Source organism: Salvelinus namaycush, chromosome 9, assembly GCF_016432855.1.
Source record: "Salvelinus namaycush isolate Seneca chromosome 9, SaNama_1.0, whole genome shotgun sequence".
Taxonomy (NCBI): Eukaryota; Metazoa; Chordata; class Actinopteri; order Salmoniformes; family Salmonidae; genus Salvelinus; species Salvelinus namaycush.
Window position 1 is genome coordinate 21,675,707 of NC_052315.1, and position 26,257 is coordinate 21,701,963.

Below are 26,257 nucleotides of genomic sequence, written 5' to 3' on the forward strand. Positions count from 1 at the left end.
ATATATATATTAAAGTAGTAAAAAGTTAAGTATTTGGTCACATTTTCATAGCACACAACAACTACATCAAGCTTGTGATGTTCTGTTTGTTTTGGTTGTGTTTCAGATTATTTTGTGCTCAATAGAAATTAAATGGTAAATAATGTACTGTGTCATTTTGGAGTCCTTTTTTATTGTAAATAAGAATATAATATTTTTCTAAACACTTCTACATTAATGTGGATGCTACCATGATTAAGAAGAAAAAATGCTTCACTGTCCCATTAATTATGGAGGGTAATGTATATAAAATGCTGTACTATTACATGGCCAAAGAGACCTGTTAAATGGCTCATGCATAACATAGCACTGAAAGCACCGGCAGAAAAATTAAGCCCTCAGCTACAAATTCCCTACAAAACTCACTCTTTTTCAGATAGACACATACAGTAATTCCAATCAGTCTATATGGGGAGACACTCAACCAAATCTGTGTAAAAAAATAAAAAATATGTAGCAGAGATCAAAGCCTTTAATCAATACACAACTTTTGGAATGATAAAAGGAAAACCAATTCATTAGGAAAAAAGAGAACTGCGAATAGAATTGTAAGAGGGGGGAAAGTCAATGTGAGAGACTGCACAGCATTAGTTAACGAAATCAGCTGCTCTTCAGTCTACTTCAAGGGATATAAAAATGGGGACATTACTGGGGGTTCAACTTCAAAAGAAATCCAATAGGAGCAACATTTGTGAGCAAACAAAACGTATTTAGAGTTAAATGGCGATAAGGAGTTGCTTGGATACACACAACATGGACAATGAGTGAATTTAGCAGCCGTTATAGTCTGCGTTCAGATACAGGTTTCTGGAACCCATGAGAGGATGATTCATGAGACACCATCTTTAGAGGCAGGTATAAATCAAGCTGATTTTACAAAGAAGAATTCCTATACAAGAGAGCCAGTGGAAATTATTACACTGCCAATGCAGTGTGTAGAGGTAGAAAATAAAGGACATAAATACTGTACATCTTTGGAAGGACAGTAAAACAAAATTATACATTTTATTGGTCACATATACATATTTAGCAGATGTAATTGCGGGTGTAGCGAAATGCTTGTGAGTTACCGCTGCTCTGGTATCCAAAAGCTCTTTCTAGCTGTATGTAATAACACAAAAAAATTTCTGGGCTAATAATGTAAGAAATAACACACAAACAAAACTAAATAATGCAAAGTTGCTTAGGAGCTAAAGGCAGAGCTGCCATATCTGTCTGCACCATCTTCATAACCAATTCTGAATCATGGTTCTGAAGTGGATCATATAAAGAGCAACATGGCACTACCTGCAGAGAGTAAACAATACCTTTAAATCCCAAAGAATGAAACATTCCCAGAGTCCCAGATTAGGAGGGATCAAGGCAACATGGAAAATTATAGGAAACTCACAGGGCCTCATACATGATTTAAGTATGATTTTATCTATATCATATTAATAAATGTATGTGAAAGATTTAATAAACAATGGTCACACCTACAGTGAAACATATTGTGCTGCTTCTCTCTGATATAAAAAATTATAATTTAAAGACTTTTAAGGTAGGCCTAAATCATTTATTTCTGTTTGAAGGGGTACAGAGGGCATTTTGGGCCTTGGGCTAACAGTAGCCCATGTTGATAGGAACATACAGAGGGATGACAAGAATGACTGTGAATGTCAACAGAGCTGATGTGTACTCACAGGTAGCAGGCTTATTACAGTTGTGTCCGTGTCTGAAGTATTGCGGGTTCTCAATGACAGGGATACGGGTCATCCCGATGACCACAGCATCTGGCCCAGCGTCAAGGGTACAGGGGGTGATGATGCCATGGTTGACATGGTGAAGAGGGCTAGCCGAGTCTTCCTCACCACTGATCACTGCTACTGGTCCTGAGAGATGGAGAAAAGAGAAGATTCCTTTACTTTAATATCTAATGTATATGAATGAGAGAGAGAGAGAGAGAGAGAGAGAGAGAGAGAGAGAGAGAGAGAATCCGTCAGACAGAGGTCTGCCACCATACAAAGGATGGTGCATTTTAATCAAAATAGAATGCAGGAGGATAAATCCATGAGCTGGGCCATTCATAATTTATTAATATGTCTGAAAGCAATAAGCATGCAGCCTAATTTGTCAGTATAAGAATTATCTCTGTACGGCTCAGCTCGGCTGCCCTCAGAACGCTTTAAGCAATCTAAACGAGCATTAACTGGCTTAGCCTAATTATGAACCCAACAGTCTTTGCTACAATGGCCCTGGGCAACCATTATTCGTAAAATTCAAATCCTCACCCAGCCCTCACATAAATCAATGTCCCATTCATCTCACAACTCTACCTCTCCCATCCCATGCTCGCTCTAACTGCTCTGTGCTCCTACTCTGACAGAGCCGTGAGAAAACGGAAACAGGCAATAAACGGTAGAGTACATTCAAAAAAATTGTTTTGGGAATGTCAGATATTTAACAGTGTGTTCCTACTAGGCTATGTACAGAGTGTGTCTGATCAGGGCAGAAAACAAGCTCTATTAAATGGATCCAATATAATAGCAGCTCAGTGTACACTCACTGCAAGCTGCCACGCACAACATCCTGGCTTGACAAGCGATCAGGGAAGACAGATAGGATTCATGGATTGGGCTGTTACAGTGACCGTACTACCGCCACATAGGCGGTCACAAGTCATGATGGCAGTAAAATTCCATGTGACCGTTTAGTCACAGTAATTAGTCTTCTCCGAGCTCTGATGCTGCTGATGGTCATTAGCAGCCTACCAAACTTGCTAACTGCCTGGTACTTAGCACTCTATTGTCCCTCTAATCACTCTGACATCAATGCAAACGTAATCGCGCAACATTTCTATAGGATATGCAATTGCGTAAGAAAACAGAGTGATGGCCTCTATTAAAAAGATGAGGATCCCATCAGCTTTCTATAGGCTAGGCCTACTATATTTATTTCTCAACTTTCCTAATATTAAGTACATTCCTTCTTTTTACAACAGGAGTATAGTCTACCTTACCTGGCTGGGATGAAAATGAGCCATGGGAAAAGCATCCTCCATTCGCTATTTAAGTGCATAGACGACATGTATTTTTTCCCCTGCCCCTGTTTCGAGACAGGTGCATGATAATGGTCTATTCTAAATCAAAACACATTTCACATATTATTTAGTATATGTAAAGACAAGATTCAATCAATAATAGTCTGATGGGTGACAATATTAGCCTATCACTTGTGAATGATTGGGGTGGCAGGTAGCCTAGTGGTTAGAGCATTGGACTAGTAACCGAAAGGTTGCAAGATTGAATCCCCGAGCTGACAAGGTAAACATCTGTCGTTCTGCCCCTGAACAAGGCAGTTAACCCACTGTTCCTAGGCAGTCATTGAAAATAAGAATTTGTTCTTAACTGACTTGCCTAGTTAAATAAAGGTAAAAAATGATATTATCACTTGTGAATGCTTAAGGCAAGAAACAGCTCATAACTTTTTTTTGCGACTTTTTCAAATCATGGTCGCACACCTCATGTAGCATAGCCCATAGGCCTATATGTTTTGATAAGGTTGGTATCACAAATAAAGTGGCCAAATAACTTCTTAAAATTAAGCACATTAAAACCTTTTCTCAATAGGGGGGCGCCATTTCGACTTTGTAAAAAAACGTTCTCAAATTAAACTGCCTCGTACTCAATTCTTGCTCGTACAATATGCATATTATTATTACTATTGGATAGAAAACACTCTCTAGTTTCTAAAACCGTTTGAATTATATATGTGAGTAAAACAGAACTCATTTTGCAGCAAACTTCCTGTCAGGAAGTGAGAAATCTGAAATCGGGCACTCTGTTCCAGGGTCAGTTTATTAATTTGCATGTAATCTATGGGTCGACATGCACTGCATACGCCTTCCCCTAGATGTCAGTAAGCAGTGAGAATTGGAATGGGGTGTCTAGGTAGATCTGAGGACGTACAAAAGCTCTTGGAACCGGGTGTGCAGTCTTTTCAATGTTCGTCATGACGCAAGACAGACCTCAGGATTGCATTCTGAAAAGCTCTCGTTATAGGCGTTAGATATATCCGGCTCTGATTTTATTCGATATAGGTGTTAACTTTTTATGGCTGCAGGGGCAGTATTGAGTAGCTCTGATTAAAGGTGCCCATTTCAAACGGCCTCGTACTCAATTCTTGCTCGTACAATATGCATATTATTATTACTATTGGATAGAAAACACTCTCTAGTTTCTAAAACCGTTTGAATTATATCTGTGAGTCAAACAGAACTCATTTGGCACAAACTTCCTGACCAGGAAGTGGAAAGTCTGAAATCGATGCTCTGTTCTACTTCCTGCCTATACATGGGCATGATACGTAAGAGTATACTTGCACTTCATAGACCTTCCCCTGGATGTCAAGAGGCTGTGAGAGAATACATTTCGTGTTTATCTTGGTCTGAATTGGAATACAAGCTCTTTGTATGACGTGTCCCTCATTTCCGGTACTCTTGGGAGCGCGAGGTGGACAGTGGGATTGCCTTCTGTTTAGCTGCCGTTATGGACGACTACTATCTCCGGCTCTGATTTTATTTGATACATGTGACCATATCATCGTAAAGTATGTTTTTTCAATATAGTTTAATCAGATTATTGAAATTTTTTCGGGAGTTTTGCCGTGTTCCGTTCTCTGACTTTGTTGACGATGGAGAGATCCATGCCACTTGGCTAGTGCGCGTGCTAAATGAAGAGGGAAAGTTGCCGTTCTAAATCCAAACAACGACTGTTCTGGACAAAGGACACCTTGTCCAACATTCTGATGGAAGATCAGCAAAAGTAAGAAACATTTTATGATGCTATTTCATATATCTGTCGTAGATGTGAACTAGTCGTCGGCGCCCAAGTGTTTCTGGCTATTGTGGTAAGCTAATATAACGCTACATTTTGTTTTCGCTGTAAAACACTTAATAAATCGGAAATATTGGCTGGAATCACAAGATGCCTGTCTTTCATTTGCTGTACACTATGTATTTTTCAGAAATGTTTTATGATGAGTAATTAGGTATTTGACGTTGGTGTCTAAGTTTTATGGCTGCTTTCGGTGCAATTTCTGATTGTAGCTGCAATGTAAACTATGATTTATACCTGAAATATGCACATTTTTCTAACAAAACATATGCTGTACAATAAATATGTTATCAGACTGTCATCTGATGAAGTTGTTTCTTGGTTATTGGCTATTTATATCTTTATTTGGTCAAATTTGTGATAGGTACTGATGGAGTAAAAAACTGGTGGAGTAAAAAAAGTGGTGTCTTTTGCTAACGTGGTTAGCTAATAGATTTACATATTGTGTCTTCCCTGTAAAACATTTTAAAAATCGGACATGTTGGCTGGATTCACAAGATGTGTACCTTTCATATGCTGTATTGGACTTGTTAATGTGTGAAAGTTAAATATTTTAAAAATATATATTTTGAATTTCGCGCCCTGCACTTGAGCTGGCTGTTGTCATAAGTGTACCGACGTCGGGCTTGCAGCCATAAGAAGTTAAAAACATCATAATGTAGTTATTTTAAACCGAGTTATATCAGTTTATATCAGTATATTGCAATTTTCGGTATTTTATTTGTGCTGCGTTATGGTGAGTTGGACACGTCTTCGCCACATGGCTAATGTTTGCTGCTAATTCCAAAGTTGAAGACGACAATCTACAACCGAGCAACGATTATTCTGGACAAAGGACAACTTGCACAAAATTCTGATGGAAGCTCATCAAATAGTAAGAACTATTTATGATGTTAATTCGTATTTCTGTTGAAAAATGTTAAACTATTATTCCGCCATTAATTTCGGTGCGGTCTCGCTTTAACGCACGCTGTATGTCGTAGTAACGCTAATTTTAAAAATCTAACACAGCGGTTGCATTAAGAACTAATGTATCTTTCATTTGCTGTCCAACCTGTATTTTCTAGTCAAGTTTATGATTAGTTATTGATTAGATTAGGTGCCTCTCCCAAGATTTCTCCCGACATTTTGTTTGCAGTTTGGCTACTATTCTCATTGTATAACCACGATTTGTGCCGCTAAATATGCACATTTTCGAACAAACCATATATGTATTGTGTAATATGATGTTATAGGACTGTCATCTGATGAAGTTTTGAGAAGGTTAGTGAAAAATTTAATATCTTTTGCTGGTTTATTCGCTATCGCTAACGTGCATGAATCAATGCTGCTGTGTGGTTGGCTATTGTAGTAAGCTAATATAATGCTATATTGTGTTTTCGCTGTAAAACACTTAAAATCTGAAATATTGGCTGGATTCACAAGATGTTTGTCTTTCATTTGCTGTACGCTGTGTATTTTTCATAAATGTTTTATGATGAGTATTTAGGTAATTCATGTTGGTCTCTGTAGTTATTCTAGCTGCTTTGGTGAGATTTTGTGATGGTGGCTGCAATGTAAAACTATGATTTATACCTGAAATATGCACATTTTTCGAACAAAACATATACTATACAAGAAATATGTTATCAGACTGTCATCTGATGAAGTTGTTTCTTGGTTAGTGACTATTTATATCTTTATTTGGTCGAATTTGTGATAGCTACCTATGCAGTAAAAAAATGGTGGGAAAAAAAAGTTGAGTCTTTTGCTATCGTGGTTAGCTAATAGAAATACATATTGTGTCTTCCCTGTAAAACATTTTAAAAATCAGAAATGATGGCTGGATTCACAAGATGTGTATCTTTCATCTGGTGTCTTGGACTTGTGATTTCATGATATTTAGATGCTAGTATTTACTTGTGGCGCTATGCTAGGCTATGCTAGTCAGCTTTTTTACTGATGAGGGTGCTCCCGGATCCGGGATGAGTACCAAGTAAAAGTTAATCCACTTTACAACGGGTGTAGAGCCTAACTGACATGCATACGCAGCCCGTGAGTTTCAAGTTTGGGAAAGATCATTTTCACCATAAAAATGTACCTTTATAATAAAAGTATTACATGCATAATTGCATTTGTGGTCACTTTTGATAATTGTGTTTTCCTACTAATAGAACATTTGTGCTTATAGCCTACTGCTGTGTGCACATTGCTGTGCTTATAGCCTACTGCCGTGTGCACATTGCTGAGCTTATAATGTGAAGAAATAGCCGAATAGGTTATCAACATTTTAAGCTAAGCGTTCTGATCTGTTGCGTCAGGCTCATTGCGTAAAACTGTTTTTTGATGCTAGTGGTTGTATTCATTTGGGATTGATCGCATCACACAACTGTCCCAGACTATGTTTGAATATTTATTTCCCGCACAAAATAAAATAGGTCAACTTTTGTACTATGGGGGATAGTAGATTGACATAGGCTGGTGCTTTTGCTGTTTGTTAGGCCGACTCATCTTGTCGGCTGACGAAAAGGAAGTGTGGATAGTTCTTCCAACATCGTCAATAAGAGCCTCGGAATTTGATAAGGACGTGCGCAGTTGCGTCCCTGATGTGTCTGTCTTCACTTGTAGCTTGTGAGAAAAATCCAATCATGTGACAGAGAGCCACCTGAGTGAGAGGTGCTTCAGCATGAAGCCGGGAGAAGGGAATTATAATTATTATATTCAGCCCAAGGGCACAAAGGCCACTGGCAGTTATTTGCTTGACAATCACCGGCTGACAAAATGGAATGACCGCCACAGCCCTAATCATGTATCCCTCAATATGAAAGGTCAAGCATTCTGACATGGGAGGCAGGTTCGACAGGCTTGGACTGACTTATCATAGGCACACACTGCTTGTTTAAACCACCTTTCACACAGGCCCCAACATAGCATTATGGTACAACAGCAATGCCATTGTCACAGCATCAACAGCAGGGAGAAATCATTTAATTCCACCACAGCCACTAGACTTGAGTCAATCTCACATGCAATGGTTAGTGTTTTAGAGGACAGGATGAGACAAAGAAGACAGCTCTCTGCACCTCTAAAGATAAAAAATGCATTTGAGGTTTAATCTTAAAAAATGCATTATGCTGTGTGAATGGCTTTGAAGCACGATAGTACTTCAAAAAAGTGGCAATATTTCGAGAATAAACTCTAAATGTAATAAGAGAATAAAGTTGGAGTTATATTTCAAGATTAAAGTAGGAGTTTTGGTTAACTACATGTCTCCCTTGCTCCCTGATGCTGTGCGTGACACAGTTGAAATGCCTGCAGTTAGATGATCTGTTGGAATTATACTATGGAATTGGCTTTAGTAACAAAGAAATCCTTTCTCTTTTAGCACATAATAACCATATTATTATAAGTAGGCCTATTTTCGGGAGGAACCACACGAGGAACCACATTTCATCCAAGTCCATGTGGTTACATAGATAGGTAGAGACAAATGGATTGTGTGTGTATGCAGGTGTGTGTGTGTGGGGGGGGGTCTAATATACTTGTTCAAACAGGCATCACACACACACACACACACACACACACACACACACACAGTATCCCCAAAGCAAAGCCATTCTAACGGCCATGGTGCGCTGTCCGACTGCGAAGATACATGGCATTGTCCCTGGCATGGTTCCCTTCGAATTCGCACAATGTTATCCTCAATATCCTGCATATGCCAACGCGTGCATAGTGTATTTTAGAAGGTAACAGCTAGGCAAGCAACATATACGTCAAAACGAAAAGTTAACTTACAAATGTGTGTGTGTATTGGCATGGTGTTTTATTTGGCTATACTTCCAATGAAGTAGCCTTATAGGCCTATGCATATTATCTTATTAATGTACGTCACAAATTGCATGGAGTAGGATTGCGCGTCCCTGTTGGGCTCAAAGGCTGCCTCCAAACCTCTGTCATGGACCTTGTATAGCCACGGGGCCGGGGGGCAGTGGTTTGGGTAAAGCCCCGTCTAAGAAAGTAATTTTAAGTTCCATGATTATATCCTAACAGCCAACAGGTCTAGCCTCCAGTCTACAAGGTGAACAATTGGTAGCCTAAGTTAGTGGTATAGCTGAGACAATACAGTTGATGTCAGAAGTTTACATTTTCAACAACTACACAAATTTCTTGTTAACAAACTATAGTTTTGGCAAGGCGGTTAGGACATCTACTTTGTGTATGACACAAGTCATTTTTCCAACAATTGTTTACAGACAGATTATTTCACCTTTAATTCAATGTATCACAATTCCAGTGGGTCAGAAGTTTACATACACTAAGTTGACTGCGCCTTTACACAGCTTGGAAAATTCCAGAAAATGATGTCATGGCTTTAGAAGCTTCTGCTAATTAACATCATTTCAGTCAATTGGAGGTGTACCTGTGGATGTATTTCAAGGCCTACCTTCAAACTCAGTGCTTCTTTGCTTGACATCATGGGAAAATCAAAAGAAATCAGCCAAAAAATGTGTAGACCTCCACAAGTCTGGTTCATCCTTGGAAGCAAATTCCAAACGCCTGAAGGCACCACGTTCATCTGTACAAACAATAGTACACAAGTATAAACATGGGACCACTCAGCCATCATACCGCTCAGGAAGGAGAGGTGTTCTGTCTCCTAGAGATAAACATACGTTGGTGCAAAAAGAGCAAATCAATCCCAGAACAACAGCAAAGGACCTTGTGAAGATGCTGGAGGAAACAGGTACAAAAGTATCTATATCCACAGTAAAACGAGTCCAATATCGACATAACCTGAAAGGCCGCTCAGCAAGGAAGAAGCCACTGCTCCAAAACCGCCATAAAAAAGCCAGACTACGGTTTGTAATTGCACATGGGGACAAAGATAGTACTTTTTGGAGAAATGTCCACTGGTCTGATGAAATAAAAATAGAACTGTTTGGCCATAATGACCATCGTTATGTTTGGACGAAAAAGGGGGATGCTTGCAAGATGAAGAACACCATCCCAACCGTAAAGCACGGGGGTGGCAGTATCATGTTGTGGGGGGGCATTGATGCATGAGGGACTGGTGCACTTCACAAAATAGATGGCATCATGATCACAACATAGATGGCATCATGAGGGAGGGAAAAATGTGGATATATTGAAGCAACATCTCAAGACATCGGTCAGGAAGTTAAAGCTTGGTCGCAAATGGGTCTTCCAAATGGACAATGACCACAAGCATACTTCCAAAGTTGTGGCAAAATGGCTTAAGGACAACAAAGTCAAGGTATTGGAGTGGCCATCACAAAGCCCTGATCTCAATTCTATAGAAAATTTGTGGGCAGAACTGAAAAAGCGTGTGCGAGCAAGGAGGCCTACAAACCTGACTCAGTTACATCAGCTCTGTCTGGAGGAATGGGTCAAAATTCACCCAACTTATTGTGGGAAGCTTGTGCAAGGCTACCCGAAATGTTTGACCCAAGTTAAACAATTTAAAGGCGATGCTACCAAATACTAATTGAGTGTATGTAAACTTATGACCCACTGGGAATGTGATGAAAGAAATAAAAGCTGAAAAAAATAATTCTCTCTGCTATTATTCTGACATTTCACATTCTTAAAATAAAGTGGTGATCCTAACTGACCTAAGACAGGGAATTTTTACTCAGATTAAATGTCAGGAATTGTGAAAGGTGTATGTAAACTTCCGACTTCAACCGTAGCCTTTAACAGAGATGATGCCCCTTATTTTTGGGATAACCTTCCTTCCTCCCATCCTTTAAGACATCACCGATAGCTGGGTAGTGAAAATAGTTATTATGCTAGGCTACCAACCTAGTCATGTCAGATCAGTGATTATTTCTTTATAGCCTATATAACATATCATCATTAATCTACTAGGCCTATATTTAGATCAATGATTATTTCAAGAAAATGAGAATCCATCTATGAATATATCCAAACAGCATCCAGGAGTGGTCCTTGAGTTGCCTCTCCTCCTATAGACACATACGTAAAACCCCTGCTTCATTGTAAAGTCCTCCCGAAGCCTAGGCCTATAATTTAATTTCACTTGCCAACTGTAATGTACAATCAGCTTACTGGTTAGGGTTCTAAATCTAGTGGGCCGCTATAGGTTTATAATGGGCTGCAAAATAGTGGTTTGTAGTGAATGTAGAACAGCAGCTTGAAATGGGACACATGCACACACATAGCCCCCAGTCTCAAGGATCCCAAGATCATTTGTTTTATTGGGTGTGCTCAAGTAGCATACTAGCCTATAGTTGTGGATCAGGTCATTAATAGTTTCCATTATGCACAGATTTCTTTGCAACGTGTTCGCCTAGGCTACGTTGTAAAGAATCCAGAGGGCAGATTGACGGGGACTCAACCCAGTTCTCTTTACTTTCAATGACACTGCCAATCAAGTTTTTTGTCTGTGCTCATAACGCACCATGACCGTTAGAAGAGTGTGTATGCCTATAGTCTAAAATTGCCTGGGGGAAACTTGGTGTGTGTGCGTGCGAGTTATTAGATCATTAGATTGATAAGCGTGAGTGAGCAGTGACACCTGTTTGAACGAGTGTATTAGATCATTAGATTGATGGCCATTTGTTTGTTTTGCCCCTACTTTTTCCCACCCACCCAAACACACACACACACACACACACACACACACACACACACACAACCTGCCCGACACTCTACCTATGTATGTAACCACGGTTCCTCCTTCTGAAAATAATCTGTGGATCAACCTTTTCCAGGTTCTAATACTTATACTAATATGGTTATTATGTGCTAAAAGAGAAAGGATTTCCTTCTTACTAATGCAAATTATAAAGTATAGTTTCACCGGGTCATCTAACTGCAGGAATTTTAACAGTGTTTATCTTGAAATATAACTGAGACTTGATTCTCAAAATTAAAATTCTAGTTTATTCTCAAAATTTTAGTTGGAGTTTATTCTAAAAATATTACCACTTTATTCACAAAATATTGCGACTTCATTCACTCAAATTTAATTTGGACTTTATTCTCAAAATATTGGCACTTTTTTAAAGCACTATCGTGCAAAAAATTATAATCCAAGTATCATCAATCGTTGCTGTTTATAACATTTTTCTCTTCACTTGACCCTAATACTCTTCCGTATACAGCAAAGAGTGAAAACAACAACAAACTATTATACAGCTGCGAAAGTTCTGCAGGAAAATAATAATAATGTCAGGAACAATTTTGGTTATCAACATGCACTGTAAGTGATATCCATATTCTTTCACAATGCAACATCCATCATGATTTGCTCTCAATTCAAGACACGGACACACAGACTATTTAATGAAGTCAATTTTCTCAGTAACTTCCACCATAACTTGCAACTGATCTAATCACTGACACACAATCAACAGACTGGGTGCCATCTATCTCAGATAACTAAATATCTTCCACAACAAGCCCTAATCCTGACAATACCCAGAAAGTCCCACAATAAAATCAGCATCATTAACAGATGAACCTGGATACTGCTGTATTAAATCAAACAGTGCTGAGGGTTTGAGAAGGATGTCATGCTATAAAAGTGTAAATCAGCTCAGGGGAGGCCTGTGGAGAAGAGTGTATCTCATCTCTCTGAGTTGTTTACTGAAGCAAAGCCCCTCTCTGCAGCTCAAACAAATGTGATTACTGTGGGAGCCGCCCATGGCGTCTGCGATGCAAAGCCTGTGGTAACACAGAGGCAACTCAGCTGAACTGCCACTGGATTGGTTCCTGTTTAATTGTATTCAAGTAGTGACTCAGGAAGCGGAAGGAAACAGAGCAGCTAAAAATACAATCTTTTTTGGATGCCCAAGTTGAAACCTTGTATTTGCTTTTTTGACTCATCACACAATCAAACAAAGAGCTGTCAAATGAATCAACATACAAAATAAATGATTCTACTGTAACCACCCTCACTTCCATTAACTCTTCCTATAGTGAATGGTTCATTACACTGAGTGTACAAAACATTAAGAACACCTATTCTTGAGAAGACTGATGTCTTTCCATCAGACCATTATTGGCATCTGAAGCACTTTAAGGTCTAATTGGCGGGGCTACATTCTGCTGTACCAAAAATGAAGGAAAATGTCCTCGCACAATGTGTGAATCTCTTTTAGAACATGAATATTCCAAAATGAACACACACTTATTAGGATTATGAATGTATTCTTATAGTGTACTGTAGCAAATCAGTTCAGTTCAGGACAGTTGTAAGCTGTGATGAACAATGGTTAAAACACATAATATGCACATTTCAAGACAGAATTGATCCATACATGATCCATACACGATTAATACATGATCCATTTTCAAGATATGTAATGGAAATCTTTCATAAAATACGTTTTACCTTTAGGATCTGTGGCTATATATCAGGCGTCTCCAACCTTGTTCCTGGAGAGCCACCCTCCTCTGAATCAGAGAGGTGTGGGGGGCTGCTTTAACCGACATCCACGAACAGTGGGTTAACTGAGCCACCCTCCTGTAGGTTTTACCTCCAACCCTGTTCCTGGAGAGCTACCCTCCTGTAGGTTTTAACTCCAACCCTGTTCCTGGAGAGCCACCCTCCTGTAGGTTTTAACTCCAACCCTGTTCCTGGAGAGCTACCCTCCCGTAGGTTTTAACTCCAAACCTGTTCCTGGAAAGATACCCTCATGTAGGTTTTAACTCCAAACCTGTTCCTGGAAAGGTACCCTCCTGTAGGTTTTAACTCCAACCCTGTTCCTGGAAAGGTACCCTCCTGTAGGTTTTAACTCCAAACCTGTTCCTGGAAAGGTACCCTCCTGTAGGTTTTAACTCCAAACCTGTTCCTGGAAAGATACCCTCCTGTAGGTTTTAACTCCAAACCTGTTCCTGGAAAGATACCCTCCTGTAGGTTTTAACTCCAAACCTGTTCCTGGAAAGATACCCTCCCGTAGGTTTTAACTCCAACCCTGTTCCTGGAAAGATACCCTCCTGTAGGTTTTAACTCCAACCCTGTTCCTGGAAAGATACCCTCCCGTAGGTTTTCACTCCAACCCCAGTTGTAACTAACATGGTTCAGTTTATCAACCAGCTAATTATTAGAATAAGGTGGGATAGATTACTGTCACATGGAATGACGCTGGAGAGACGAAGCAGGTACGGGGAGTAAAACATTCAATAAATAACAGACATGGAATGAGACAGGAACAGCGTCAGCAAACAGGCTGAGGCTCGACGTGGGATGGGCGCCATCTGAGCCACCCGGGGCAAGGAAACCTCTCGAGCCAGCTAGGGCGTGGAAGCCCGACGAGCTGGCTAGGCCCCCCCGGTTTCATTGGTGGCAACCCAGAGCCGACGCCACCATACCAACCGGAACACCAGTACTCCCCGATGCTTCGTGTGATGGCTTCTGCATTCTGTCACATGGAATGACGCTGGAGAGACGATGCAGGTACGGGGAGTAAAACATTTAATAAATAACGGACATGGAACGAGACAGGAACAGCGTCAGCAAACAAGTAACACAAAGAAAAGACAATCAATGCAGAAGCGGGGAACAGAGCTGGGGAACTGACAAATATAAGGGAGGTAATAATAGGTGATGAGTGAGTCCAGGTGAGTCCAATATCGCTGATGTGCGTGATGAGGGAAGGCAGGTGTGCGTAATGGATGATAGGAGTGCGTGATGCAGGGCAGCCTGGCGCCCTCAAGCGCCAGGGGGAGGGAAGAGCGGGAGCAGACGTGACAATTACAGTTGGAGTGGAAACCTACAGGACGGTAGCTCTCCAGGAACAGGGTTGGAGAGCCCTGCTATATGCAGTACTGTATGTGCTTCTGGCTGCTAGATGACCACTTCTGCTAATTAGATCATTTAAAAAGCCTTTTTCTTTCTTCCCTTAATCTTGAAGCTAGGGGTCAGATTTTTTTATTTAAAAAAAAATAACGTTCCCAAGGTAAACGGACTATTTCTCAGGTCCAGATCGTAGAATATGCATATAATTTACAGATTAGGATAGAAAACACTCCAAAGTTTCCAAAACTGTCAAAATATTGTCTGTGAGTGTAACAAAACTGATTTTGCAGGCGAAAACCTGAGGAAATCTAACCCGGAAGTGATCTTTTTTTATTTTTTTATCTGTGTTTCATTGCCCGTCTTTCTTCCATTTAAAGGGGTATCAACCAGATTCCTTTTCCAACGGCTTCCTCAGGCTGTGACCAGGCTTTAGACAGTTTCAGGCTTTTATTTTGAAAAATTAGCGAGATTTTTCAAAACTAGTCAGGTGTCCTTTGATTAGTTCCTGCGCGCGAGAGGGGTAGCTCTCCATTTTCTTTCTCTCTTTTATTGAATAGGTTACGGTCCGGTTGAAATATTATCGATTATGTATGTTAAAAACAACCTGAGGATTGATTATAAAAACATTTGACATGTTTCTACGAACATTACGGATACTTTTTGGAATTTTCGTCGAACGGAACGAGGCTGTGGTTTTCTGAACATAACGCGCAACCCAAATGGCGTTTTTTTGTTATAAAAGTAATTTTAGCGGAGCTGTGAGGGGAACGGCACCTCCGTACCTTCAGGCTCTGATCAGGCCCTACACCCAAACAAGGGCACTGCGTTCATCCACCTCTGGCCTGCTCGCCTCCCTACCTCTGAGGAAATACAGTTCCCGCTCAGCCCAGTCAAAACTGTTCGCTGCTCTGGCACCCCAATGGTGGAACAAACTCCCTCACGACGCCAGGTCAGCGGAGTCAATCACCACCTTCCGGAGACACCTGAAACCCCACCTCTTTAAGGAATACCTAGGATAGGATAAAGTAATCCTTCTAACCCCCCCTTAAAAGATTTAGATGCACTATTGTAAAGTGGTTGTTCCACTGGATATCATAAGGTGAATGCACCAATTTGTAAGTCGCTCTGGATAAGAGCGTCTGCTAAATGACTTATTTATTGTGTAACTGGGAGTCTCGTGAGTGCAAACATCCGAAGATTATCAAAGGTAAGCGATTAATTTTATTGCTTTTCTGACTTTCGTGACCATGCTAATTTGGGGCTAGCTGTTCTAGCATTGATTGATACACTCACAAAAGCTTGGGTTGCTTTCGCTGTAAAGCATATTTTCAAAATCTGACATGATAGGTGGATTAACAACAAGCTAAGCTGTGTTTTGGTATATTTCACTTGTGATTGCATGATTATAAATATTTTTAGTAATATTTGGCGCCCTGCAATTCAGCGGTTATTTAGGAAAATGATCCCGCTAAAGGGATCCGTAGCGCAAAGAAGTTAATTGGAAAGGTCATACCATAACTCCTGACAGAAGTATCAAAATAATCAAGGTAAACGCTAAGAGGACTCTTACCAAGGTCAAGACTTCAATTATATATTCCTTTCAACATCATACTTTCAAAATCTTAGCTAGCAAACTAGCAGTCATCATCATCAATCAAGTCGACAATCTACTGGAAAATCCTTTTCAATCCTTGTCATATGAAGAGAAATAATGAAGAGAAATTATAGATAAAACGTATCAGTGCTCATCGGCCATTGGACATAAACATTACACAACAAGTTGGAAATCGCAAATTCCACAATGAGTGGTTTGGAAGGAATCAGTGGCTAACTGCAAGCATTGCAAATCAATCACTAGCCTGCTATTCAGTGGAGTGGGTGTGTGGACCCAAGTCTGGGTTTAAACTTAAAAGGATAAACATTCAACATCGGCCATGCTGTCAATCCAGCATGACTTCTGCCACGCTCAAAACAACTGGAAACTCGGAACTGGGAAATCTCAGACAACTGGGAACTATGAAAAAATGAGCACCGGCTGTGAAAATACGCTTTGAACGGTCATCCAACTCGGAATTTCAAGTTGGGAACTCGGGCCTCTTTCTAGAGGTTCGACCTGAAGATCACTGACGTCATCATGATTCAACCTTGTTTTTATGACAAAATTTGTTTGATGACAAAATTTGACCATGAAGGACCGCAAGGTCACCTTCCTGTTCAAGTGAGCACAGCACAACAAGTTGAGTCCAAAAATGTATTGTATGCTGCTGCATAAATGTTGTAATATGCTAGGGGGATATGAAAACTGTAGCTAAGAAAGTAATACTAAGTGCATGTTGTGTAGTAGGCTGTTAGTAGTCCATGTGCCTCACCCCTCATCATTTTGCAGACTGTTCTGACTTGGTGGTGCACATGTAGCCTATAGCCTATTTAAGTGAAAAATAATCATTGAATATTGTAAGAGCTTTCATTGTCTGCCTATATGCCACCTTTATTTATCCTACGGTTCTGACTTGGTGTTCAGGGAGAATACTGTAAGAACGTTCCTTTCTGAATTCTGTCGCTGTACACTTCAAAAGTGCTGAACAAATAGTTATATTGAATATGTCCGTCCTAGCTCGCTCATTAATGTCTTAATCGAAATTACGGATTGACTCTTATCCGCTCGTCGTCCCTTTATGCCATAGTTTGTACATATCAATTGTCAGTAGAAGCCACATTTGTTTAAGCAAGTCAGCCATATCAGCTATGTTTTTTTTAAAGGCAATAAACAGGCTGAATTAACTGTTTGGCTGTCAGACAAGGCTTACCTCAGGTATAGCTGTGGTAAGGTGTTGGGACTGCTAGTAGCGCTTTGCTGTTGGGACAGCTTTATGTAGGCCCTAACAGTTTGCCTTTATAGTGCAATTAATGTATTGTTTTGTGTTGTCTTGTGTTGTGGCTTTGCTGTCATGCATCCCCAAAAAATTGGGGGAGTTTACCCCACCAAGATTTACATGCTAAAATCGCCACTGTATATATTGAATGATAAAAAACAACATACTGTACATTAGTCAGTCCCTTCGTTTTGCTCTCTTTCAGAGGCCCACATCAATAAAAGTGCTTGTATCAATTTAACTAAGTGGCTGAACGGTGAATGAATTGTGAGCTTTCATGATGAAGGCAATACATTTTCTCTTTATTTCTGTCATCCCTCTTTCCTGTCTCCTCCTTAGATGCTATGGGTATGTGTAGATTGTAGTGAATATGAGCTGCTACTTCTATACTGCTTTTAGGAAAACTCTCTTATCTTAAACTCTCTTATGTGGCATCAACTCAACTCCACTGCTTTTTACGTCACCGTGAATAGCATCTTCCCGATGATCTAAACTTCAAATAACCCAATACTATGCCTTTTCAACAGAAAAGGTTCCTTCATCAGCCCCGAGCATTACATAAAGCACTTCGAAAACACACTTCAAAGATGAATACTTTCTTCTAACATGCATAGCCTCAAGGCCAATCCTAGTTATTGCCAAAAAGGAAACCTAATTTTTAAACTCTTTCTTCTTATTCAACTGAAGAACAATGCCAATTTAACAAGATACTGAGATGGCCGGCAGAGAGCCAAGTGTTTCCTGGCAAGAGATGGACTGGAGGAGGGGGAGGAGGAGGAGAAAGATGGACGGGTGGAGGAGAGGGCTGGGGTAGGGTGAAGGGCCGTAGGGCCCAGGGCAGGAACTGGCAGATAAACGATGGACCGCTGGGACTGTCAACTCAGGAACATTTCCCCAGACCACACACAGCATGTCCCCAGCAGGCACAGAGAGAAGAGAGAGAGGAAGACGGATTCACAACAAACACCCAACCACCACATTGCATTCGCACAACACACCAATAAACCGCAACTTTAAATCGCTTTCTATTTTCTGTCCTAAATCTTAAAATAACATCCTTTGCTTCTAGCTATGTATTTTTATTTTGACTCCTGAAAGCAGATTTGTATATAGTATAATGTGATTCACATGTCTGTGTTTGGTTTTCCTGACAGTAACTGTCAAACAGAGATGGTGTTAAGCTTGAATGCATCTTCAATCCATGTAAATGAGCATGTAGAAATCTTTTTTCAGACACTTTCTCTCCCTCACCCCAGTTAATTATAAACCTAAAATAACTTGAGCACACATAAAAATATAAATAAACACATCGTTAATCAGCACTGACTCCCTCACAGCACTGCTGATGGAAACCTAACTGTCAGGTAGAGGTGAGAGTAGAGAAGAGTCGTAAAGGTTAAATCAAAGTGAAAAAGAATGACGCGGCTCAGGTGACTTGGAGTAAACACAGTCAAAAAGAGAGAGGGCAAGGCATTGTCAGGCCCGGTCTCACAGTAAATGAGGTGGCTATGGTAAGTCATGACTCTGAGGTTTGGTATTGGACCTGAGCGCTCCACTGCGTCTCTCTACTGCCTCATGAATCCATTAACAGCGGTGATTTGGCGCCCGTCGCCATGGAGCCAAGCTGTTCATCACAGTGTACATGTGACACAAAAAGGAGATGGAGCACAGTGACAGGGGAGAACAACTTAAACACTCCACATGAATTTTCCAAAATACCCTGCTAAACCTCATTAACATGTCTTCTCTCATCAAAACCTTGGCATGAAGCCCCCACACAGACTCATCCAAAACGCAGAGACAATGAGATAATGACGATTCATTTTAATCAACAGCATTGCAACAAAAGAACAAGGGGATATTACAGCCAACAATGATCTGTCCTCTGGTAGTTATATAGCATTAACTGTAGGACATTGTGACGTCCTCTGTCTATTGTTCCCTTCCCACAAGTTGTGACAAACTGTGACAAAATGCCCCAGGCATAAAGGTAGTCCATTTTACGGCCCTAAGTAAAGTAGGCTGTGGGATATTTATGGCTCAGTCACAACAGACAATGTGTATTTTGTATAGCTGAATAAAAGTGCATGGAGAGAGGCGAGAGGGGAATAGAAAGACAGTGCAGCAGCAGCCCAGCCTGAGGGGACAGGTGAAGGGCCAAAGGCAACAGACAGAGGCCATTCTCCACAGGAATAAATCAATCACCTCCTATTGTCCAACACACCTGACCCAACACCCCCACGCACCAGCCACCAGCCACCACGCACCAGCCACCACGCACCAGCCACCAGCCAACTGATCTTCAAGGTTTATTTGTTATGGTTGGTGTTTGTCTCTGTGTGTGAGAGTGTATGTGAATGAAAGTGGTCTTGCATGAGTGTGTTTGAGTGTGAGAGAATATTTACTGTGTGACTGTGCAGGTTTTCAATTTCGACAAAGCTTCACTTATTGCTGTTCATTATAACACACGTGCCAATAACTCCAAGTTCAATAGGTAAGAAAGGCATCATTGTATGGTAAACTGTCAAGGCCAACAACACCATTTGAATCAGAATCGAATTTCTAAAAAAGTATATTGTGTATTGTATTGTCTGTAAATTGAGAAGAATAGATTGATAGTGTATCTGTGGTTCTCACAGAGTCACATTACTCCATTAATAGGCTGTTTAACCTCACAGCAGAAAGGCTGAGACTTGTGTTGTGTGAGAGCCTTTCTTAGGGACCACACAGCATTGTAGCACAGGGACTCTAGTCATGAACGATGCACTGCATCACAAACCAAGGTTAACATGTCATCGAGGCTAGGGCACTATTCTACCATGAAAAACATTGTGCCATGAAGTGCATAGCAACCAAGACTAGAATGGGTGAGGACAGCTTTTCTAATGGGAGAACCTTGCTAAGTCAATGCATCGAAAGTGGGGGTGTTTGAGTAGTCCAGCGGCATTGGAGACAGTGAGCTGAGACCCAGAACCATGACTCAGAGGAGGGGTCTTAGCTGGAGCAGGGCCAGGGCAACTAGAGTCACACACAGCATCGTGCTCAAAAAAGCCATACTGTAAACTTAAGATAAACTTGGACTTTTTTGTATATCTCGCATTTACAATAATGCATTATTTATGTGAAAGTTCAAGTTACGAGCTCATATCTCATGTTCCTAGCATCCTAACAAAACCTGAGTCTGACAACCCAAAAGACACAAATAAACTCAAGTTCCGAGACAGACAGTATCTGCATGTGTTTCAAATACAAAGGATAGTATATGTATGCCTACTGTGTAATAATAAACACATGACCATAATACACGCACAAACATACACACTTACATAAATCAACAAGATTTGTCTCCACTCAGCAAAGGAATAATCTAGACAAAATCTGCATTCCCATTCTCCATCCCTTACCAATTCCTCTTACAGCCCAACAAATAACACAATCAAGTCGACAACATCGTCCACAATCGTTGATAAAAGCGTCAGTCATGAAAGAGGAAGTGGTATTAAAACAGGAACAGTTTTGACCATGGTGACTAATGCTACCTGCTAAATAGTACAAATCATGTGACCAGGCTGAGTCAAACATCTATAATCACATGGGAATTGAGCCAGCAGCACATTTCATTGCATTCTACTTGAGGGGATTCATCCATTCCACTCTGCTCATTAAGTTCTCTGACCCCAGCCCAGCAGACCCGCCTGCTTGGCCCTCACCAGAGGGGGCGGCCAGGTTTTACACCCCCTCAGAGAGTTACCCTGGGTACTTTGAAACACTGCTGTTTACATTCAACATGTTTAGCCAGACTAAGCTGTTAAAACCATAAGAAAATATAAATCGTATGTCTGCCAATATTATAACAACCTTTACCAGTGATTATCGTGTTGAATCCCAATAGCCATCTTCATTTTCTCTTTCCTTTCTTTTCTCCAGCCAGGCAGGCTGTGTCTGTAAATCACATTGCTGTAAGAGGACAGTGTCTCTGTGGAGTAGCGACACCCATTGGCCATACCTCATGTCATAACACCGCGCCTGGTCCAACAGACCTCATCCCTCCCTCCTCTCCTATCCCCTCATGCAATGCTATCCCGAGCTGGAGGAGAGGGCTGTAAATCAAAAAGAGGAGTGACAGCCACACGCATCCATCATTCACCATCCACCATCCATCATCCATCATCCATCATCCACCATCCATCATCCATCATCATCCATCATCCATCATCCATCATCCACCATCCATCGCACAAGAAAAACATGTCCCTGATTGTGTGCTGCGGCAAGGCGGAGGTGGGCGTTGCCAGTGGCAGGTGTTTAACAACTCCTGCATGCTAATGACCTGGCTTCCCCAGGCTACAGTATAGAGCACAGATAGAGCCAGAACAAGGAGGGGTTCTGGGGGCCCATTCATTATTAAAAGACCCAGCTGGGGGACAGGAGAGAGGAGTGGAGGGTGGAGGGGGTATCCATGCACTGTTATTGAATGCTGGCCATTATTCATTTACATTTATTACCAGAATGGGGGCGAGAGGCCATGGGGTTGAGGATGGAGGAGGATGGGGTAAGGGGGATTACAATACCTGAACGAAGGCCAGTGTTCAATCAGAAGTCCATGATGTACACTTTCCTCCTTAAAATCTCCCTCATCCATCTCTTTTATCATATGTTCTCCCTCACTCTCTGACTCTCTCTCTTCCCAGTCTTCTTCTCTTTCTGTTCCTGCACTCCCTTCCCTACTTGCCCTTTTCTTTCCACATGTCATAGCCTCTCTCCTGTGGCAGGTGCATGGCCAAATGAATACAGATTCTGTGTCTGGTCTCAACAGGACTGTGGTGTGGGCAGTGGGAGAGTGGCTGATCGGACAGCACGCTCACTGGGGTAACAAACATATATGCACCCTGCCTCAGCGCACAGCTCCTCAGAGTCACCCCTCATATCTCTCCCTGTACTGCATATGTTCCACTGTGGAGCCTCATCTCACCCTGTATGGAAGGCAGACAGCAGAACACATTAACAGGGGGAAGCACGCCTGTCAGAGTGCTCTGCTACACCAATGCTCTGCTACATAAGGAAGAAAGAGTGAGGCATCGTGTCATTTTACACACCATCCAGTCATGTGTGTCTATTAGTATGACCTACACTGTCTGTCAGCGACGGTAAAGGCTTGTGTCTACAATGAACATCCTGGTTTGCCTATATGAACTGTAATACTTTCATAGCTTATTCTGCAGTTTGTCTCTTTGGTGAGTTTGCATGTCAATTAAAATGTCATGCAATGATAAAGGTTATTCATTATGCAAGGTTAGATTAGAGAAACAATCCATGAACAACGTGATAACATGCACTCGTGCTTTCAAAGAGCGAAATATCACAAGTGTATTGTGTGTGTGTGTGTGTGTGTGTGCACGCGCATACATGGCTGTGTATGTGAAGGTGTTGTGAGTGTCCTCTCTGTGCTCGGACAGCTCCAGTGTTGTGCGATGTATCAGAAACAGTACTGACCAGACAGAGCAATCAAAGCAGACAGTAAACTGTTGAGACAGGTCAAGGTTTTTCATTTCAAAGCCATCAGCGTATTAAGACTGACGTGCCCTTTGCTTTCCCTCACCATCCCCTGACTCCTCCCTGTAACTGGTTTACTGGTAAAAGCAGGAAAAGTGATGTCAGCGCAGTGACAGAAGAGGCATGCAGTAAGACATTAGACAACAAACAACTCCCCTCCCTCCCCGGGAGGGTCTCTGTCTGTCGATGTGGCAGTGCCAAGTGAGGGCATGATGATTGTTGTTGTTTCCCATTTACAATTCATTCATTTGTCACCATAACCTGGAACAAGGCCTGGGAATGGAGAACGTTCCCATCCAGAGACTACCAGTGGTCCTTTAATATGTAAATCAGTCACTGTCAGTGGGGTTCTCTAACTCTCACACTGGGCCTATGCAGTACGCCCCTTCAATCAAGACAGTCAGAAACAGACATATGGCTAGTCTGACACAGGGAACACACAATGTTGACAAAACCTTGCTAGCACCCAGAGCCACAGCAGCAGACAGGAATGCTCCAACGCTGTATTGCAGAATGGCGGGCACAGCGTATGTCACATAGGGCCTCTGTGTGATGGGTGGACATGGCTGGATTAGGCCTGGCTTACAGAGGGCATTCCAATTGATCCCAAAAGTGTTCGATGGGGTTGAGGTCAGGGCTCTGTGCAGGCCAGTTGAGTTCTTCCACACCGATCTCGACAAATCATTTCTGTATTAACCTTGCTTTGTGCACGGGGTCATTGTCATGTTGAAACAAGAAAGGGCATTCCCCAAACTGTTGCCACAAAGTTGGAAGTACAGAATGTCATTTTATGCTGTAGCATTAAGAATTCCCTTCAGATTGTCATGCTGAAACAGGAAAGGGCCTTCCCCAAACTGTTGCCACAAAGTTGGAAGCACAGAATGTCATTTTATGCTGTAGCATTAAGTTTTCCCTTCACTTGAACTAAGGGGCCTAGCCCGAACCATGAAAAACAGCCCCAGACCATTATTCCTCCTCCACCAAACTTTATAGTTGGCACTACGCATTTGGGCAGGTGGCATCTGCCAAACTCAGAATTGTCCGTCGGACTGCCAGATGGTGAAGCGTGATTCATCACTCCAGGGAACGCCTTTCCACTGCTCCAGAGTATAATGGCGGCGAGCTTTATACCACTCCAGCCTAGGCTTGTGTGCGGCTACTCGGCCATGGAAACCATTTTGTGAAGCACCCGACAAACAGTTCTTGTGGTGACGTTGCTTCCAGAGGCAGTTTTGAACCCACGCTATGCGTTTTATCACTTGGCGGTCCCGTTCTGTGAGCTTGTGTGGCCTACCATTTCGCAGCTGAGCCGTTGTTCCTGCCACTTCACAACAACAACATTTACAGCTGACCAGGGCAGCTCTAGCAGGGCAGAAATTTGACAAATTGACTTGTTGGAAAGGTGGTATCTTATGACGGTGCCACGTTGAAAGTCACTGAGCTCGTCAGTATGGGCCATTCTACTGCCAATGTTTGTCTATGGAGATTGCATGGCGTTAAGCCAGCGCAATTGTCAAACACACATTCGTTTGCAATTTTGTCCTGTTAAAGCCGGCACTCTTATATTTTCAAACCCTAGCGTCAGGATCGGTAATTTACTTGTCTTATATGAGCTCGCATGTGCTGAGGTGCGAGGGGTGGTAATATATGAGGAGTGTCCTTAAAAATGTGTGCCCAAGTGCTAATTTCAGTATGCACTGATGGGGATATTTAAGACGGGATATTTTTAGCAGTAACACAGGGATATTTTTTGCCTTAATTTGGTTGGTTATGGCATGGATTTTGACAACGGAGCGTACAGTGCCCTTATGCACATAGAACAAGAGAGATGTGGTTTTTGTGCCGTAAACCTTGTATTGGTCACAATTTATTTGGATAGTCCGGATTTTCCATCTGTAGATGCTCTACAGATGGTCATGCTATCAACAACATATCTGTTGATAAGCAACTGCTTACTAAGGTTGTGGTTAGGGTTTAGAATAAGGGTTAGGGTAAGGGTTACGGTTAGGGTTAGAGCTAGGATTAGGGTTAGTAGATAATAATTAGTTGAAATGTTACTGATAGTCTGTAGAGCATTTATATATGGCCTAGTCAAATAAAGTGTTACCCTTATATTTGGAAACATATAAAATTAAAAATAAATCCCCATTTTGTTTCATTTGATTAAAAACCAAGCATAACCTCCCCTCCTCTCATTGAAAGCTGTTTTTTGTGTCCTGACCAATGCATTCGCCAAGTATTCAACACTATCATAAAGGGTTTGGAACGTGAGACCGCTTTGAAATAAATCTTAATTACCAAAGCTTTATTAAAAGATCAAGCTTGGCAGCAGCAAAACAGTGTGCGGACATCCCCTTTATATCTATGTAGGCTATTACATTCTTTTAGCCAGCTCCTGTTATTATTTTGGATGTGTGTAAAACCCCCTCTATATAGGCTATACTGTATGCCATCATGGAACTAGAGATGAGATAACCCGGTGACACTCATATTTAGAAAATGTTTAGTTATTTTCCTGTAACAATTGCTTGTTTTCAGTTTCCTTTGATAAAAAGCAGGTATTTTGTAGGCTAACCTTACCCTACTATAACGAAAGCTGGTTCAACAGCAATGCGTCTGGTGTCTTTCTTACCCTGGCCATGCACTCACCAAGTACCCGATTCATTAAAGTTTTTTTAAATGGTCTACTCGTCTATGTTTTTGCTATTATGCTTTTGCATTATTCACAATTCACATAGGCCTACCCTCAGTGCATACGTCATTCAGTTTGAATCTATCCCGATATCCAAAGAACCCATCTTGTCCGGTTACCATAGACGTGCTCCTCCAAACGTATTTAAAATGTTCAGTCCTATAACGCAGTATCAGCGGCATATCTACAGTAGGCTATATCTTGCTTAATGAGAACGTGTCTCGCACATACAATACAATTTACGATAGGGCTGGGCAATGTGGCCTAAAACTCATATCTCAAGATTTTTTTACTTCTGGGTGATTCGTGATATACAGTACATATACAGTAAAAAGTTTGGATACATCTAATCATTCAAGAGTTTTTCTTTATTTGTACTACTTTCTACATTATAGAATAATAGTGAAGACATCAAAACTGTCACACCCTGATCTGTTTCAGCTGTTTCTGTACCTTG

The 26,257-nt window shown here is 41.3% G+C and overlaps 1 protein-coding gene across 1 annotated transcript in view; it reads right to left on the minus strand.

The window, feature by feature from the left end:
- LOC120053194 (NT-3 growth factor receptor-like) overlaps positions 1-26,257 on the minus strand; it is a 157,936-nt gene that overhangs the window by 46,496 nt on the left and 85,183 nt on the right. Inside the window, exon 10 of the mRNA XM_039000353.1 lies at positions 1,722-1,910. Coding sequence (XP_038856281.1) covers positions 1,722-1,910 — 189 coding nt within the window. The remainder of the gene's footprint in view (positions 1-1,721; positions 1,911-26,257) is intronic.